This window comes from Semicossyphus pulcher, unplaced genomic scaffold, assembly GCF_022749685.1.
Source record: "Semicossyphus pulcher isolate SPU_LCO1_2020_fin unplaced genomic scaffold, fSemPul1.0.p SCAF_5, whole genome shotgun sequence".
Taxonomy (NCBI): domain Eukaryota; kingdom Metazoa; phylum Chordata; class Actinopteri; order Labriformes; family Labridae; genus Semicossyphus; species Semicossyphus pulcher.
The window spans coordinates 13,654,459-13,670,768 of record NW_027211726.1 but is presented as its reverse complement, the minus strand read 5'-3'; the positions used below and the strand labels follow the sequence as shown (position 1 = coordinate 13,670,768).

The window sequence follows — 16,310 nt, the reverse complement described above, 5'->3', positions numbered from 1 at the left end:
CACAGAATAAGGGTGTGTAATGCCTTGTTAGTTTATTTTTACAAGCATTATATGTAGTGTTACACTGGAGCTAACTTCATCCTGCATATATTTTTTTTTGTCAATAATATTGAGCAAAGTGTATTTCTGTAGCACATTTAAACACAGCTTAACATGCCTTACAGTGTTCATCTTTCAAATTTCAAGGCACTTTGATCTACTCTCCTCCCTTAAATATCAATGAAAGCCATGTTACCCCTCTAACTGAATTCCACTTACTTCTTAAGAGTACTTTTACTGTTGTAAAAGACTGTTAAGGTTTTTTTTTTCCCACCTAGTCCATTTTCCTCTTTGGGCTGAATTACTTTGCTAAATCAGGTCTCAATCTTGTTGCCTCCAAATGCCAATTCCACTAAAACACCTTACAAATATCGTATCACATAGTAAATCTTAATTTGTCAAATATAAGGCCTTTTTCATTTGTGCGCCTGCAGAGTTATTTGTAAGATGTATGATATTGATTCTTCCACTCAACAAGCCGATAAAACATCCAAACTTCAAATGCTGATAACTTGATGAAAACCTCGCGCTGGAACGGCCTCTATTTAATAAGGCTTACATTTCTGTATGCCAGTGTAGGGTATCAAAACATATTGACCTCGGACATTTGAATGTGCTTCTATTTATCCTCTGCATGCTTGTACACACATGCATGCAAAGATTTTTTCCCTGCAGGTTTTTAGCTTAGTGGAGAACGTTTAAGGTCTCGCTGAATTTGTTCTTTATTTCAGTTTTTAAGGTTTAGTATGTTTTGTTTTATGTCTGCAACTGTATAATTGCACTGCTGCCTGTCTTGTCCAGGGGCACTCTCCATAAAGCTATTTTTATTCTTAACGAGGCCTCACTCCAGGTTAGATAAAGGTTATATAAACAAAGAAAAGAAAATCTAAATGTGTGTTTTCCTTACATATACAGACGGGCAGATGTCCAGACCACTGGTTGTCCTGGAGACAGATCCGAACTGACGAGCCTATTAGCCGAAAGCCAGGCAGACACTGATACACGACCGTATCTCGGTAACCAAAGTTCTCCCCGATCACCTGACCGTTCACAATGCCTTCTGGGATGCCACAGTGACCGGCTGAAAGACACAGACACAGATGAGTTAGAATATGTTGCTTTAAAGAGAATACTGTTGATTTTCTGACCTTGATCCATTGAGTATTTATACATGTTTCGGATCTATTGATATGTTTCCCTATTATCCAAGACCTGGCTCTTCTTTTTGGTACCTAGCTCATCAATCCTGCATTAACCTTGCATCCTGAATTTTCCCTGAGTTATAATCAGGGGTACAAGGACAATACCAGCAGTAAGATTCTAATCAGGTCTGGGAGCAAGCCTGTAAAAGGAGGCAATTGCAGTTTGAAATCAGGTTTACCCTGCATGTGAGACGTGTGGCTCTTACCAAACATACACCGTTAAACATCAAAGTGAGAGCACAGCTAGCAATCCATCTTCACAAAATATCAGGAGCTGTGTCATAAATCGGATCAGCTGTCATTTATGGCGAAGGCTCAGATGGTCACTTGTCGCCTTCAATATTCCTCACAGATGAGTCACTGTTCTTCGCAACACCTTAAAAAAATCGTAATGATGTTTCTTTGTTTTCAAAGGTTACCTGGTAGCAGCTAACCTCTTTACTCCCCGATCAGACTGATAAGCAGAGGTGTGATAAATGCTCATTGCTAATGTATGAGCGTTTGTTAAGTGGAGAGAAGAAATGTGTATTTTCTATTCTCGGGGAGTTTGGATTAAGTATTGATTTCATCCTTTACAGTAGATAAAACCTGCACTGTGGCCCTGATGTCAGCAATTGCTTAGAATTTCAAAGGCGGGCAGGGAAGTGTGAGGGAACGAGAAGAGAAAAGGTTGCCTAACATCACCTTTGTCATTTCACGCCGTCTTTGAGGTGTTGATTACTGGAGTTAAAGGGCACACCTCAAGTGAGTCACACTTTACTTTGTTGAATATGTTGCAGAAAGTTTTGTGTTGCAGGAAAGGACATTAGTTCCAATCTACATGGAAGTCAACGTATTTACAGCAAGCTATTGAAAAGATCTTATAATACATTGTTTTAAATGTATTATAAGATTAGTTTAGATTTTAAACAAGCAAGAGAAGTACAGTAAGGCCAGTTGAGTTTGGAGGGATAATAAGAAAAGCAAGTGAATGAAAATGCTGTTTATAGCACTTTTTTTAGAGCACAATTTATACATTTTCTGACAGAATGATGCCTCCTCATCATTCTAGGTTAAGTGTCATTGAAAATTTTCTTTATAAATTGCATCTCATATCCGCCTCAGCCTGTAAAATATTCTGGGAAGCAATTTTTCTACTGAGGCTTCATGGAGTAGTGACAGCACCATGTCATAACATCTGTTAACTCTGGCTGGCTCACTGACAGTAGAAGGTAGCTGCTTTTTTTCTTGCTTATATATAAATATATAAAAAACAAACTGAAAGCACAGCAGCAGCTTCCTTATGATAGTCTTGATTGTGAGGTGGATGAGGGCGAGGGGGAAGCAGCTGTGCAGCCGGACGAAGGTTGTAGGGTACATACTCTTCCTACCTTTGATACCTGTCCTCATTAGATCGGCTTGAAAAATCACCTCGAAACTTCTCTAATGGTCGAGCTCTCAGTGCATGCGGGTTCTAACATGAAATATATGTCCTAAGCCTTAAATGAAAGTCAGAAAATGCCTTACAGTGCCTAGATATACAGTTATATATACTGCATGTCCGATTGCATTACTAGTTCCAGTATTCATATACCTAAACACCGTGTCTCCGTTCCACTCCAAAGCCCAGATGACAGGCACTCTCTGACGGCTGACCCCACCAGCATGAAGCCGGCATCGCAGGTAAAGATGGCCGTAGCACCAAATGTTGTCTGAGTACCAATCTTCTTCCCGTTGGGCGGGGATGGCAGCTCACCGCAGGATATAACTGAAACACACAGGCAGACACGAGCAATTTAAAAGCACTTGTGCACCAATTTAGCACCGAGTTAATTTGAGGAGCTGGCAGAGCTCATTGGTTTGGAGCGCACTGTTTATCACACAAATTTGGTGCCAATTTTGTTTTTCCCCCCCTAGACTGACTGAAATGGTGGAGAAAATGACGGTACATTTTTAAATGTCACACAGTTTTCTTGGTAAAAAAATAACATCCAAATGTCAAGTAATTCCAGGAATAAACAAATAACAAAGAAAAAGGTTAGTGCATGGATCGGAAAAACAAACTGATTTACTTGTAGAGTAACTCAGTTATTATTAGTTTTAATAAAGTAAGCACAAATGTCATTTAAATACACTAAAGTTAAATTAGGATTTACAACTGCCATTAGAAAATTGCATATTTGAGTTTTAACAGTTTAAGTGTAGCCTGGGAACAAGCTAATTTTCTATTTACTCTGACAGATATGTCTGGTCTCCGTCCCATTCAGACGGATTTTGCTCTGCCCTAATTCAGGTCGAGCCAATAACAACCATTTAAACTAGTTTAAATGTCCTCTCTGCATTTTTATGAACAATCAAGATGAGTTCAAAATCTGCTTTTGGCTCAGTATTATACTCACTGGGGCAGTTGTTCACGTTATGTAAAAATGGTGAATTGAATCATGTCATGCCAAACTTTAAAGGGGGGGTATTATGCAAATTTCAAGCTTCATGTGTCACTCTGTGATACCTGTGGAGTAGCTTAGCATAATTTACAGTTAAAAAAACTCACTGGTGCTCTGTGCAGGCCCTCATACAGCCTCTGCCTGAAACGACTCAGTCAGCTCTGTCCCTTTAAGAAACCCAATTCTGCAGTGCTGAGGCTGCACTTTGTGACGTCACAAAGTGCAGCCTGTAGAAAAAACTGTGTGAAACGTCGTTCACAGCTGTAGACTGAGCTGAGAAGCCTGAGGATTACTCCAACATACTTTTAACTACAGATTTGAAACTTCACCCACGTTTAGTCTGAACATTGTAAAATTATATATATGTCTTAAAATGTAAAACAGCATAATAGCCCCTCTTTAATATATAATGGTAAACTAGTAACTACAGTATATGAATTAGATTCGGGAACTTCAAACATAGTAAACAGCTACAGAGCACGATTCATTGCTCTGATTGGTGTTAGCATCCAGTGACATTTAAGTCTGTCACTGTCATCTATGTTTGTGTACGTAAGTAAGCTATGTTTAGGTCCTCACTGACTCACTGTCACTAAGCTAGCAGCTGTTCCATAATGTTGAAGTCAAGTCTTTGTTAAGCCACAAGTTTCCACATTTTGTATATTGACATACATATAATGGCAGCGGTTACCTTCCAAATATAAATCAAAGCAATGTACATGTTTTTCTCCTTCTCTACTCACATCTGTTACTCAAACTGTTCATATTATAAGTGCCAATGGTAGCATCAGGCTGCCTGGTGTCATTAAATTCTTGGCTCACAAACTTGCAGATTTTATGCTAATTTCAGCTTAGAGCCCATATAAACCCTTCTTTTATTAAGTGTATGCAAGAGTAAATGATTCCCAATGTATGTGTGGATATCACAGTTAATACACAATGAGCTAACATGGCTTAAGTTGGTGCAGTAGGATCTAATAACATAAATATGTGTCTTAATTCAAAGACTTGTTACTCACCCTGGCAGTGTGGTCTCTCATTTCTCCAGCTCCACACACCGGTGGGTAAGCACTGGATGTGGGCGGGGCCTAATCTGTAGTATCCCGGATCGCAGGTGAAGACGATGCGGGTTCTGTATTCGTAGTGCGAGCCGTTGACAATCCTCCAGCGGCCGTGCTCTAAGGAAAATGACCCGATGCTGGGGCACACCACCACTGGAGAGAGTGCGTGAAGAGAAAACATAATGATGACTCAGTTTAAATAATAATATCATAGTAAAAAAAGCCTGCCACTCATATACCTTAATTATGGGTTACTTACAAACTAGAATATATATCTTACTCAGTGGGAGATGATTATGTGTTTTATTTTTGTTTATAGTAAATGTCAGGAAGGAGTCTGGCATTTACATTCATAGAGTGTTTACATTTGTGGTTAAGCATGTCTAAATTAAACTGACATCCACTGAATGTGTTACTAACCAGAACATCGCGGTATCTTGTTGTGGTTGCTCCACGTTCCATCAGGCTGACAGATGGCTGACGTCAGCTCCTTGCTGGACAGTCTGTACCCGTCGTTACAAAAATAGGAAACTCTCGTTCCGACGGAGTAGTCAGCTGTTAAAACGCCGCCGTTTATAGGAGCCTTGGGTGCCCCGCATGAGACAGCTAGGGGAGGACAGATACAGAGATGCACGCTGGTAAAGCAGACATGCAAACAGACGCCCACAGAGGCCCTATTGCACACTTGTGTCTGGCAGGTGGGCAGGTTTGATATGGACCTCGTTGAGATGTTTCTATGGATTCAAAGCCACTGAGTTCAAAGCATATTTGTAAACTCACTCACTCAAATATGTTCCTCAATAAAGCCATCAAACAAAAATATACCATCAAGAGAAAGTTGATCTATAGTACCAATCAGTTCTAAAAGGATACACCATCCAACATGCTGCTCTACAGTCCACCGTGGTTTTAAACAGAGCGGTTTGTAGAGCACCGCACCGTGTAATTACACAGTGTCGACAATCTGCTATACATCCTTCATTTGACTTTCTGTCAATACGAGCTATATGCTGTGCCTGCTGTTATTTGATGTGTGGGATTAGACACTAGCAGGAACAACATAAAAATGTAATACAATCTTTGAAGCACATATTGTTGTGTTTTCTGGAAATACACAAAGAGAGAAAAAAAGGCACTTGCATGGAAATAAAGGACATTTATGAGCATTCACATGTTTAATTTCCCTTACCAAATGGATTTTAATTATATTTGGCCTTCTTTAATTAAAAGCCCCTATATATGAACAATGCATGTGGCCTTTTACTCACTTAAATTTGAATTTTTCTTCTCAGTAGCACAAAAAATAAATAACGCTTTCAAGGTTTAAATAGCAGGAATTAATTTAGCTCAAGCTTAACTCGAAGTTGTGTTTTCTAGTTTCAGTGTTAGCGTCACAAACTAGTATAAGCTAATAAAAAACCCATTAATTAGCAGAAGAACAAACAAACCTTGACAGGCAGGTACAGGAGAGTCCCACGAGTGGTAGCCAGGTGGTGAGCGACGGCAGGTTGCCGTTGCGTTGCCTATGAGACGGTAGCCACGGTCGCAGGCCCAGCGCACCACGCTGTTGACATGGCCGCCGCTCTGAGAGGAGATCGAGCCGTGGAGCGGGGAGTCTGGTGTTGAGCAGTACAGGGCTGGAGTGGGAAAAAAAACAAATAAAAGACAGATTTGAGAAGACTTCACAGAGGATGGTCTACTGCCACTAAAACAGCAACCAGGAAAATTAAACCAAGCAAAAAAAGAAAAAAAGATGAAAGCAGATGGCAGCAGTAATTAGAAATATATTTTTTTTACAAAAATCTGAACTTAAAGGGGGGTATAATGCAAATTTGAAACTTCATATTTCACTCTGTGATACCTGTGGAGTAGCTTAGCATAATTTACAGTTAAAAAAACTGGTGCTCTGTGCAGGCCCTCATACAGCCTCTGCCTGAAACGACTCAGTCAGCTCTGTCCCTTTAAGAAACCCACTTTCTTCTGATTGGCCAGCTCTCCCAAGCCTGCTGAGGCTGCACTTTGTGACGTCACAAAGTGCAGCATGTAGAAAAAAACGTGTGAAACCTGGCGTTCACAGCAGCCTGCAGACTGAGCTGAGAAGCTTGGGGATTACTCCAACATACTTTTACCTACAGATCTGAAACTTCACAACTTGTAAATCACTAAATCATGCATTTGTACAGTGTCATAACCAGTGACATCACTATAATCAAAGTTTTACATGCAAGCCTTTTAGAGTCACTGACATTAATGTCTGAAATGGCAGATATTGGGATCCTTTCCTTCCTATTATCAACATTTACGGCTGTATTTATGACACACTAAGTATCCTAGCCAAAAACAGACTAAAGGCAAATATATGTTTTATCAAGTGACCACATTATGGCTTTGATTCATAATCTAAACAATGCTGAAATGGAGAAAGTTGCCATCACTCTAAGTACAATATGTCAAAAATAATTTGGACTAAATCAAAGATAAAACTCTGTTGGCACAAATATTAATAAGCACATCGATATTAGCGATTATACCTTTCAGCCAATTAGGATCACTGTGTTTGAGTGCTAAATTAAACAAATAACACGTCTCTCTCCTGACAGAGATTTTGGATCGAACAGTCAATGGGTGTTGTTACGGAAGATGTCAGACATTAGCGGACACACTGCCCACAAATTCATCAATATCACTATTCAATTACATCATATTTTTACATCGTGATAGATTTACTCCAAACAATACTGGCAGCTGTGGAAATCCTGCTGTAACTGCCAACAACTTGGCAACAAGGTCAGAATTATTGAAGGTTGTCTGGTAATTATAGATAATTGGCATGCTATAGGAAGGAGGAAGTAGATATAAGTTCTTGCAAATGATGTCAGGATCTCATGTGATAATTTAAAAGTAGCACTTTTATTATGTTCCTCAGACATGGCATAAGAGCACCTAGGCCTGAGTCCAGTTGGAAGTTGACTTGGGCAAGTTGCCTGGTCTGTAACTCTTCAATTTGACAAGGGCCCAAAAATAAGTTCTTAACTGGCCTTATGCATAAGTGATAAGGCTGCTTTATATTTCCCCGTGGTCAGCCACTGGCCCAGTATCCTCTGTGTGCTGGGGGTTTTTCAGCTTAAGGGTAAGTGAGGGAGTTTTGTTGCTTTTACTGTGTTTTTCTTGCATTTAAAACACAGAACCAATGCCAGCAGTTGCTTTGCACAGTTTGCCTGTGTTTTCTAATTAAAGCTCCCCTCACAGAGCTACTGAACGTTTAGAGTTGATGGCCAGGGGAAGGGCCGGTAGAACAGCCAGATGACAATCTCCAGGCTCTTTCCCCTTAAGTAATTTTGCAAGATTAATAGTATTTTAAGTGCAAAGTTCAATCACACATAAATATAATCATATCTTCTTATAATGACAATGATTTTGTCTTTAAAAAATGTACGTATGGGAATGTGAAGTTTGCTCTTATGTGTCTGAAATTGGTTTCAGGATGACGTCGCCTTATCCTGACCTGACTAAGCAAGTGAGAAAAAAAAAAACCTTAATGAAGTTGAACCCTGATATTAGTCGCCTTACAACATATGTTTAACAATCCTTGCAAATGTTCACATTAATCACAGCTTACAGAGAAGGTTACTGAGTGTCAGGGTCCTGGGAGGCTTTTTCCTGTTATTATTCAACGTATAATTCATCATACAGAGCAGCGGTGTTTTAAAGGTTAAAGAAGCAGCCTCCTGAATAGTCGGTGTGGAATGAACAAGCAAATTAAACAGGTAACACTGTCTCCTCCCCCTTAGCTGTCACAAAATGCCCTTGAATGAAGCGCTCAAGCCTCATTACCCAAGTCAAGGTGCTTAATGCCCAGCAGTCAAAAAATTATACTTAGCAGGCCCGGGTGTAAGACGGTCTGAATGTGGAGACTGCTGTAAGACAGCATCTGTGCTCGCGGAGCTTTCCTTGATGTGATAGAAGTTAAGAACAAACCCATAATGCACTTTAGTAAACTTTTTAAAGAGACAGGCAGAAGTGGGGTGAAATGCGAGGCCAAACTTTTTAAATATATGTTAAAAAAATATCAATAATATCTTTTTTATTTATATATAATCAGTATTAAAGATTGAACAAAGAGAGTGTCCCTCTGTCCTTCTGTCTGTCTCCGTCTACCTCTGTCTTTATTTCCATGCATTATGATAATATAAAGTAGTAGTAAAATAAAGTTGGGATACATACTTTGGTACTCACCAACATAGCGAATCTTAAAGCCTTTCTTGTTTGTGCCATGGTCTGAAGACCAGCGGACCAGGAACTGATGACCCGAGGTTGTGAGGTTGAAGGGTGCTGGCAGGTCACCGCTCAACGTTGCCAGAGTGGGACTGTTGGGTGTCGGACCTGACAGGGGTCAAGACAAGGAGGGAGGGAAAGATGGGAAAAAAAGAGATATTAGAAGTAAACTGTGATTTTTTTTTTTCTGTTTTAGCAAAATACTTTGTATTTGGACGATCCAGTTTGTCCATGGTGCTCGAGGTTAGACCCCTTTCAAGTCTACCGTGTCCTTCTGAGAGTGCTCTTTACCATCAAAAATCTCCAGCACGTCAAACTCCCTCTCAGTGTGGAAACTTTCAAAGGTGATGGTGACGTTGTATCCTTTCTCTACAGTTATGCTCCATGAACACATCTGGAGGTTTGGGTAGCTTTCGGGCCAGCCGGGGCTCAGGATGACACCCGACGAGTCGTATCGCACATCATGCGCAGGGCATTGGACTGTGGATGGAAAGTAAAGGAAGGGAAATTGTTAGATGAGTGACTACCCTTTTGTTAGCGGGCAGCAACATTTGGATTTGGATGTTCTTTAAAAGCACTTCTGTAGTGACATACACACCTTGGCATGTTGGAGGTTGCGCATCCATCTGTAGTCTTTCTCCCAGGCGACATGTTAGAATCTCACTGCCAACCAATGAGAATCCAGGATGGCATCTGTACCTGATGATGTCACCTAGAAGCACAGGCATAAGGAAACATGATTGCTCCTGTAGTACACATTGTTATGTGTGGCGTTGTGTGTATTTGGCCTGTCCTCTCTCCCTGTCACTCTGGTCTCGCTCCTCCTTCTGCCTGCTGTGCCCCTGAGTGCAATGAGCGCTCAGGGAGAAGGAGGAGAGCAAACACGCGGTGAGGAGCTTTTGGTTTTCCTCGTTAATCCTTCTTTCTTTTTCCCTTAACAAGTTTTTCCCCAGCATGTGTTAGTTTGCTGGGTTTTATTGTTTTAATTTGGGCCGGAGATCTCGGCCTTTCAGTTATTTGTCTTTTGTTACAGGTTAGGTTTCTAGTTTATAGATATTTTAGGGGGAGGTGCTGGGAGTGACGATCCATTGCGTGGCTGGCCCAGCATCTTCCCTCTTGCTTTCTCTGAGTTAGTTCCTGATATTTTGAACACTTTGTTGGTAAATAAAGCCTATTATCTTGCCTCCTTCTTTTGATATGTTGCTGTCCTCACTTTGAGCCTGAGGTTTATTTCTCTCTTTTGTTAGTGAGGACGTAACATACAGTCAGTTGTGAAATGATAGCTATACTTTTATTGCCTTTGACTTTACAGGATGGAATGTATATCGATATATATATATATATATATATATATTTTTTTTTTTTTACTCATGTACTACACTATAGCACAAATTCAAGTATACTTGAGGCATACAACTTGAGTTTTCCCTTTTCACAATACTCTTTACTTTCACTCCAACACATCTCAGAGGATAATATTGTACTTAACTACATTTATTCTCAGCTATTTTACTAACTACTTACTTTACAAATTATATAACGATCATTAAAGGTTCTTCTGCTTCTCTCTGCCTCCTGTTCATTCATGCCGTCCTAATGCGTGACCCTCCACCTCCCCATCACCTCCCAGTCTCCATCATCAGCTTCATCACCTCATCAGCCGACACCTCCACCACCTGTGTCTGGACTCCATGGGGGGGACTTCTGACCATGATTCATTCCCACATCATGATTGTAAAATAAATCTTTACTTCATTTACTTGTCTCTCCTGATTGAACTCCAACAGTTAAACCACACGTAGTTATAATCTAAAAAATATATGGTCTATGGATATTATTATGGACAACAATTCTTTAGTATTTTAAGAGAAGCATTTTAATGCTGGCCTTTTACGTGCAATCAATTATTTAAGCCTTGCTTTGCTGCTACTTTTATTCAAGTTATGATAAATACTTCTTCCACCACCATTAACTGTGCAATATATATACCGATGCCATACAAACATAAAATGTAAAACCTAAAACACAAGCGTCTGAATTCAGACCAGCATCACTGTGTAAATAAAATGAGACAATTAAAAGTACTTTAGGAACTGGAAAGTTACAAGTTCGCCACATCTAGGTGCACTGCAGGCAGACAGACAACTCACCTATCTCCAACTCGCCGTCCTCCATCAGCATGTCAGCGTTGGGCACTTCTGGCGGCGGCTGGCAAACCCTTAATTGGTAGGCTAGGAGAACAGACACAGCGGAGGAGAGGAGAGAGGACAAAGAGAGGGCCATTATACGAGGATGTGCGAAAGGAAATGTGGTCGTCGTGTGGACAATACGCCCAATTTTCGGCGAGAACGCTCAAACATAAATCCTCGTTACAACTTCATGAATGTGTGAGCGTCCACTTGAACAAATGCCTGACGAGTTTCTGTAAAAAATGTTTACAAACGGTGACACAATCTGATTTTATTTAGTCTTGCTTGTTTCAGTTTAACTTCACTTTTTTCAAGTTCAGATGGTCAGGTCAGCAGAGCGCAGTTACACAGATACAGCACTGCCTTGAATCATAAAAAGGAACTGACTTCAGAGCTACTGAGCTGAAGGCTGTAATCGATATTACTGCATGACCATAGATCACTCACTAACAGAGAGCGAGAGAGCGAGCGAGAGGGAGAGGGAGAGGGAGAGAGAGAGGGAGAATACAGACGGACAGAGATGAGGAGGAATAAGGGAGAGCGAGGGAGGCAGAGCTGAGGGCTGTAAGTCAGGATGAAATTGACTATGAAAATGAGACCTGCCAATAGTATCTGCTGCTCTCATGCATATCAAAGCCCTGTGGTCTGCGTGTGTGTGTGTGTGTGTGTGTGTGTGCAGATGCAGCAGCTGTGTCTGCGCGCGAGAGGAGAGGTTCGGTGCGAGCAGTCATTGATCTCACTAAGCTCCGAGACCACTTTTTTATTGCTGCTCTCGCATTCATGTCACATCTGCTTTCTTAGTCTCACGTCCATGACAACATTATCCAACTGTGCGTGGTGCACATCGCCGGATGGAAGCGACTGGCACTCTTGACCTAGAGATAAACAAATGGGGAGGGGAGTGACGTAAATCGACATCCCCCCGAACTGCGGATTGATGCTTCCTTTGGGGTTTTATTTGGCATTTCAAAATAAAAGCGCACTTTAGCAGCTGCCTCGGATGCAAGCGGTGACATTCTGTTTTCAGCTGTGTCACAGGAGAGGAAATGTAGAGCCCTTTTTTGTCCCGCAAGTCACCTGCACACATTCAAATATGGTTTCCAACTACCTCTCATTCGTGCCTGTCTCTGTCGTCCTCTTAATATACCGTCTATTAAAACTAAAGTGACAAAATAATGCTAACAACCTCTGCCGTGCACGTCACCCCCTCTCCCTCTTATCCGGCTCCCCCTGTCACTCTCGGCTGTATACCCTTCAATAAAAGCAGAAAGCGAGAACAAACTTGAATCCATCAGATGGTACTGTTCCTGTGTGAGTGTGACAGCTGACAGTTAGAACCTGCCAACAGAAATTCATTAGCAGCGTGACATCTGCCTGAAAAAAGGGAAGGCGGCGAAAAAAAAAACCCAACTTGACGTGTTTTCGCTAAAGAGCACTGAACAGAAACTTTTAAGAAGAAGCAAATATAAGCTGCGTGAGGGAGAGGGCGGATATAAAAGTGTATACTTGTGTGTGTGTGTGTGTGTGTGTGTGTGTGAGAGAGAGAGAGGTGGGTGGGGGGTTTAGACAGGCAATGACAAACTGTGTTTTGGAGGGTAAGAAGAGTACATAAACTGAGACTCATTAGAAGCCATTCTGTCAAATTAAAACTTCATCCAAAACGGCGACTTTGCAGGAACTTAATGCTGATGAGGATGAGGAATATAAACAGCAGCTCTTTCCTGTCTTGTAGAAAAACATGGCAGTGCCAAAATAAAAGGCCTCTTTGGTTTGATGCGTTCTGATGGCTTTGAGACAAGAGTTCAGCTGGAAACCGTTTTCTCTTAGAAATAAAAACATTACAGGATTACATTTATTGGACATTACAAAATAAATGTATTTAAGAGCAAAAAACAGGTGATGGTGACATATAGACATTGTGCGACATACCTACAGTAAGCACAAGGTTCACTACAGTATCATAATGTTAGACCTTAGATTACATAATAGGGATAGACCGATTATCGGTGCCGATATTCCGCATTTTGACGCATATCAGCACCGGCCTTTTTTAAAGAATTTTTTATTTAATCCGGCGGCCGATAAGAGATCAATTTAAAACTGGGTTATTTTGGCTCTGATGCATATGCTTAAAGGCATTTAAACAAAGTTAAGTGTTGGAGTTTGTATTATTCAAAATTTTGACGCCAATATTTTCACTTTTACTGCAAATGAATATCGGCTTCAAATATTGGTTATCGGCCTCCTTGACTACTAATAATCGGTATCGGCCCTGAAAAAACCATATCGGTCTATCTCTATTACATAATGCTCATAAAAACAACATGAGTGCGTCTTCTTCATGTAACTGCACTACCTTTATGCTGGTGTTTTTTTTAAAGAAAAACAAAGGGACTATTTCTTCAAACTTTCTTCTATAAGGGTGCATTCGCACCTGACAGCTTTGGTCCGGACTTTTGCAGTAAGTTAGTTTGGACAGGTGAGAAGACGCATTTGAACTCTGGTGCGGACCAAAGCACCGCACCGCAGTCCACCAGAAAAGACGGGACTCAGTCCGCTTCCAAACGAACCAAAGTCCAGTTCGATTCAGGTGAGAATTTAAACTTCAAGTAGGACCTAATATAGGAAGCAAAACAAAAAACTGTGCATTGTGGGTTGTGAAAGGATGTTGACACTTGCAGAGACAGCCACGCAGCCAGGCAGCAAGATGAGTAGAGGACAAATGTGGGGGAGTGACGAGGAAATAGAAATAAGGGCTGACCAACCACCCTCCAAATGAACACAAGAATAAGGAGGTAACTGTTCAGTGAAAAACTGAAGGAGAATGGAAGTGATTGAACTGAGGAACAATGTCGGTTAAGAGTAAAGAAAACTCCGACAACAACAGGCTACAATAAAGTCTCTCTCTTTGTGTTCTCTCTCTTTGTTTAATCTGGAATGAGTTGCCTTTGCACATTAGGCAGGTCGACTCACTTCCTGTTTAAAATCCTCTCTCCTAAAACACAGTTTTCTCTTTGGCTTTTAACTCAGTTTGAGATGCTGGCTTTTATTGTCTTCTATTGTTTTAACTGTTTGTGTTTTTATCTGTGTGTACAGCACTTTGGCCAACTCTGTTGTTTTAAAGTGCTTTATAAATAAAGCTGAGTTGAGTTTACTTCAGGGAGTTTTCCCACATGGAAATTAGGACCAATCAGAGAGCAGTTTCCTCGCGCATTAAAACTTTTGGTCCGCTGGTAAAAGCTGCCGTGTGAACACAAACCACACTCGAGACAAAATGCAACATTGCAACAATTTTGTCTTTGATTCAGATCAAACAAACGGACTTTAGGTGTGAACGCGCCCTAAGACACAACAAATGATCAAGGATGTAAAAGCATGACGATTGGGGTTAAATGTTTTGACCTGACAGTATATGGAAAGAGCCACAAAAGAACAAAGTGTCTAAAGAGTGATGGTTGCTGGCAGACAGTTGAAACGAGAAAGAGATCCGTGAGGTTTTCATCTTAAGTGGTGGTTTTAAAATAAAAGAAAAGGGGAAATCTAAGTGCAGTGAAGGACCACAGCAAAGGATTGAAATGAAAAACTGGTTGGCATAGACAGTTTAGACATGGAGAACAGGCAGCTCAGAAACAATAAAACACAATCTCCACAACAGTGTGGAGGGAAGGTGACGGTTTGGGTGTAAAGTGGTCACATAAGAAAGATTTTCTGTGTTGAAGGAAACTAATTGAGTATTATTTGAAAGTACTTGGAAAAGCCAAGAGGTTAGTTTTTCCTTAGATTTTGTTGTGTTTGTGTTGTCTGGTTGGGAAATAAAGCTGTTGAAGAATTCTCTCATTCTGATCTCAATTCTGGAGAACAAAGCAATTTAAAAGTGGGGATAAACAAAGTTGACAGGACCAGGTTCATTTTCATGCTGAGGTTTAGTTGAAAGATTAATGAAGTTTTCAGCGAAAGCTGCTTTCTTTTTCTCACAAACGCATCTCTGTGAAATGCTGCTTTGCTTCCAAGAACAGCAAAGCTACAACACACTGCAGACGACTGGAGAAGGTGCTGGATTCAAGAAAGTAGGACCTCTCACTTACTGTGCGTCTTAACTGCTAAGTGGTTGAGAAACACCAACTTTGCACTTTCCTTCCACCTATAATAACATTTGTGTAGCATATAGCGCAGGTTATATGTTTTCTTGACATTAGCCATTAGCTTACCTTACATTGATCACCGATACGAAGCATCACTGCACTAGGTAATTCACAAATTTCGACAAAAACTAAGGGGGAATTTGCTAATAATGGATAGCACCATAAATTGTGCATCATATGCACCCGCTATCTGCTCCGTCTCAAGGTCTGTCACAAAGCAAATTGCACTGATGATATTCAAGCACAAACAGACCCATAAAGTTTCACAGATTTGTGCAGTTTGCTCTTGTTGTGTGTCTTGATTGTGGAGAGAAGCTGTCTGCACCTCCACTCTCTGCTGCGCAGTGCTGCGCTCTCAGGCGTTGGGGTCAAAAAAAGGGGGACAATTTGCCCCAAATGTTTGCATGATGTCTAATTTAAATACGCGCAAACAGCACCAGAGCAAAGAGACGCTGTTTGCTCTGCAGGGCACTTTGGGGTGCATCCAACCCTCTGCGTGTGCTTAAGTCGCGCAATCCTTTAGTGAATTCCCCATAAGTGGTCTACTTATTTATATGACTAACTAAGTCAGACCTGACAATAGGGCTTCAATGCCACACAAAGTGAGTCATACATCTAAGCGTTTGCGCAAGTATTGAATGACTCATTTCGAAGGCGGTCTATTTTCATTTATAGTAACTTGTTAACAAAGCAGAAGGAGTGGCATTCAAAAGCCCCGAAGAACAATCAAAGACAGAAAGGATCTATTAACTGTTGACCAAACTTTAGTGTTCAATAACTCCAACTCCAGCTGGAGGACCTTTTGGCAGACAATACCAACTCAATTGGTAATATGAAAACTATCAATAGCACCACTGTGACTAATCTGTCATTACTGTTGAAGGCTGTGACAAAGTCCCGGTGGAAGTCCAAACCTTGTGAGTCAGAGGCAGCAGCTCTGAGTGGGACGTAATGAGGATGAAGTTGAAAAGGGTCTAAC

General features: G+C 40.9%; 1 protein-coding gene across 1 annotated transcript in view; it reads right to left on the bottom strand.

The window, feature by feature from the left end:
• Positions 1 to 16,310, bottom strand: part of csmd3b (CUB and Sushi multiple domains 3b) — a 379,947-nt gene that overhangs the window by 30,048 nt on the left and 333,589 nt on the right. The window contains exons 47-55 of the mRNA XM_069681472.1: positions 11,151 to 11,231; positions 9,599 to 9,712; positions 9,292 to 9,480; positions 8,962 to 9,108; positions 6,174 to 6,362; positions 5,146 to 5,331; positions 4,684 to 4,878; positions 2,815 to 2,988; positions 947 to 1,120 (exon numbers count right to left, since the gene is read on the bottom strand). Of these exons, the coding sequence (XP_069537573.1) occupies positions 947 to 1,120; positions 2,815 to 2,988; positions 4,684 to 4,878; positions 5,146 to 5,331; positions 6,174 to 6,362; positions 8,962 to 9,108; positions 9,292 to 9,480; positions 9,599 to 9,712; positions 11,151 to 11,231 (1,449 nt within the window). The remainder of the gene's footprint in view (positions 1 to 946; positions 1,121 to 2,814; positions 2,989 to 4,683; positions 4,879 to 5,145; positions 5,332 to 6,173; positions 6,363 to 8,961; positions 9,109 to 9,291; positions 9,481 to 9,598; positions 9,713 to 11,150; positions 11,232 to 16,310) is intronic.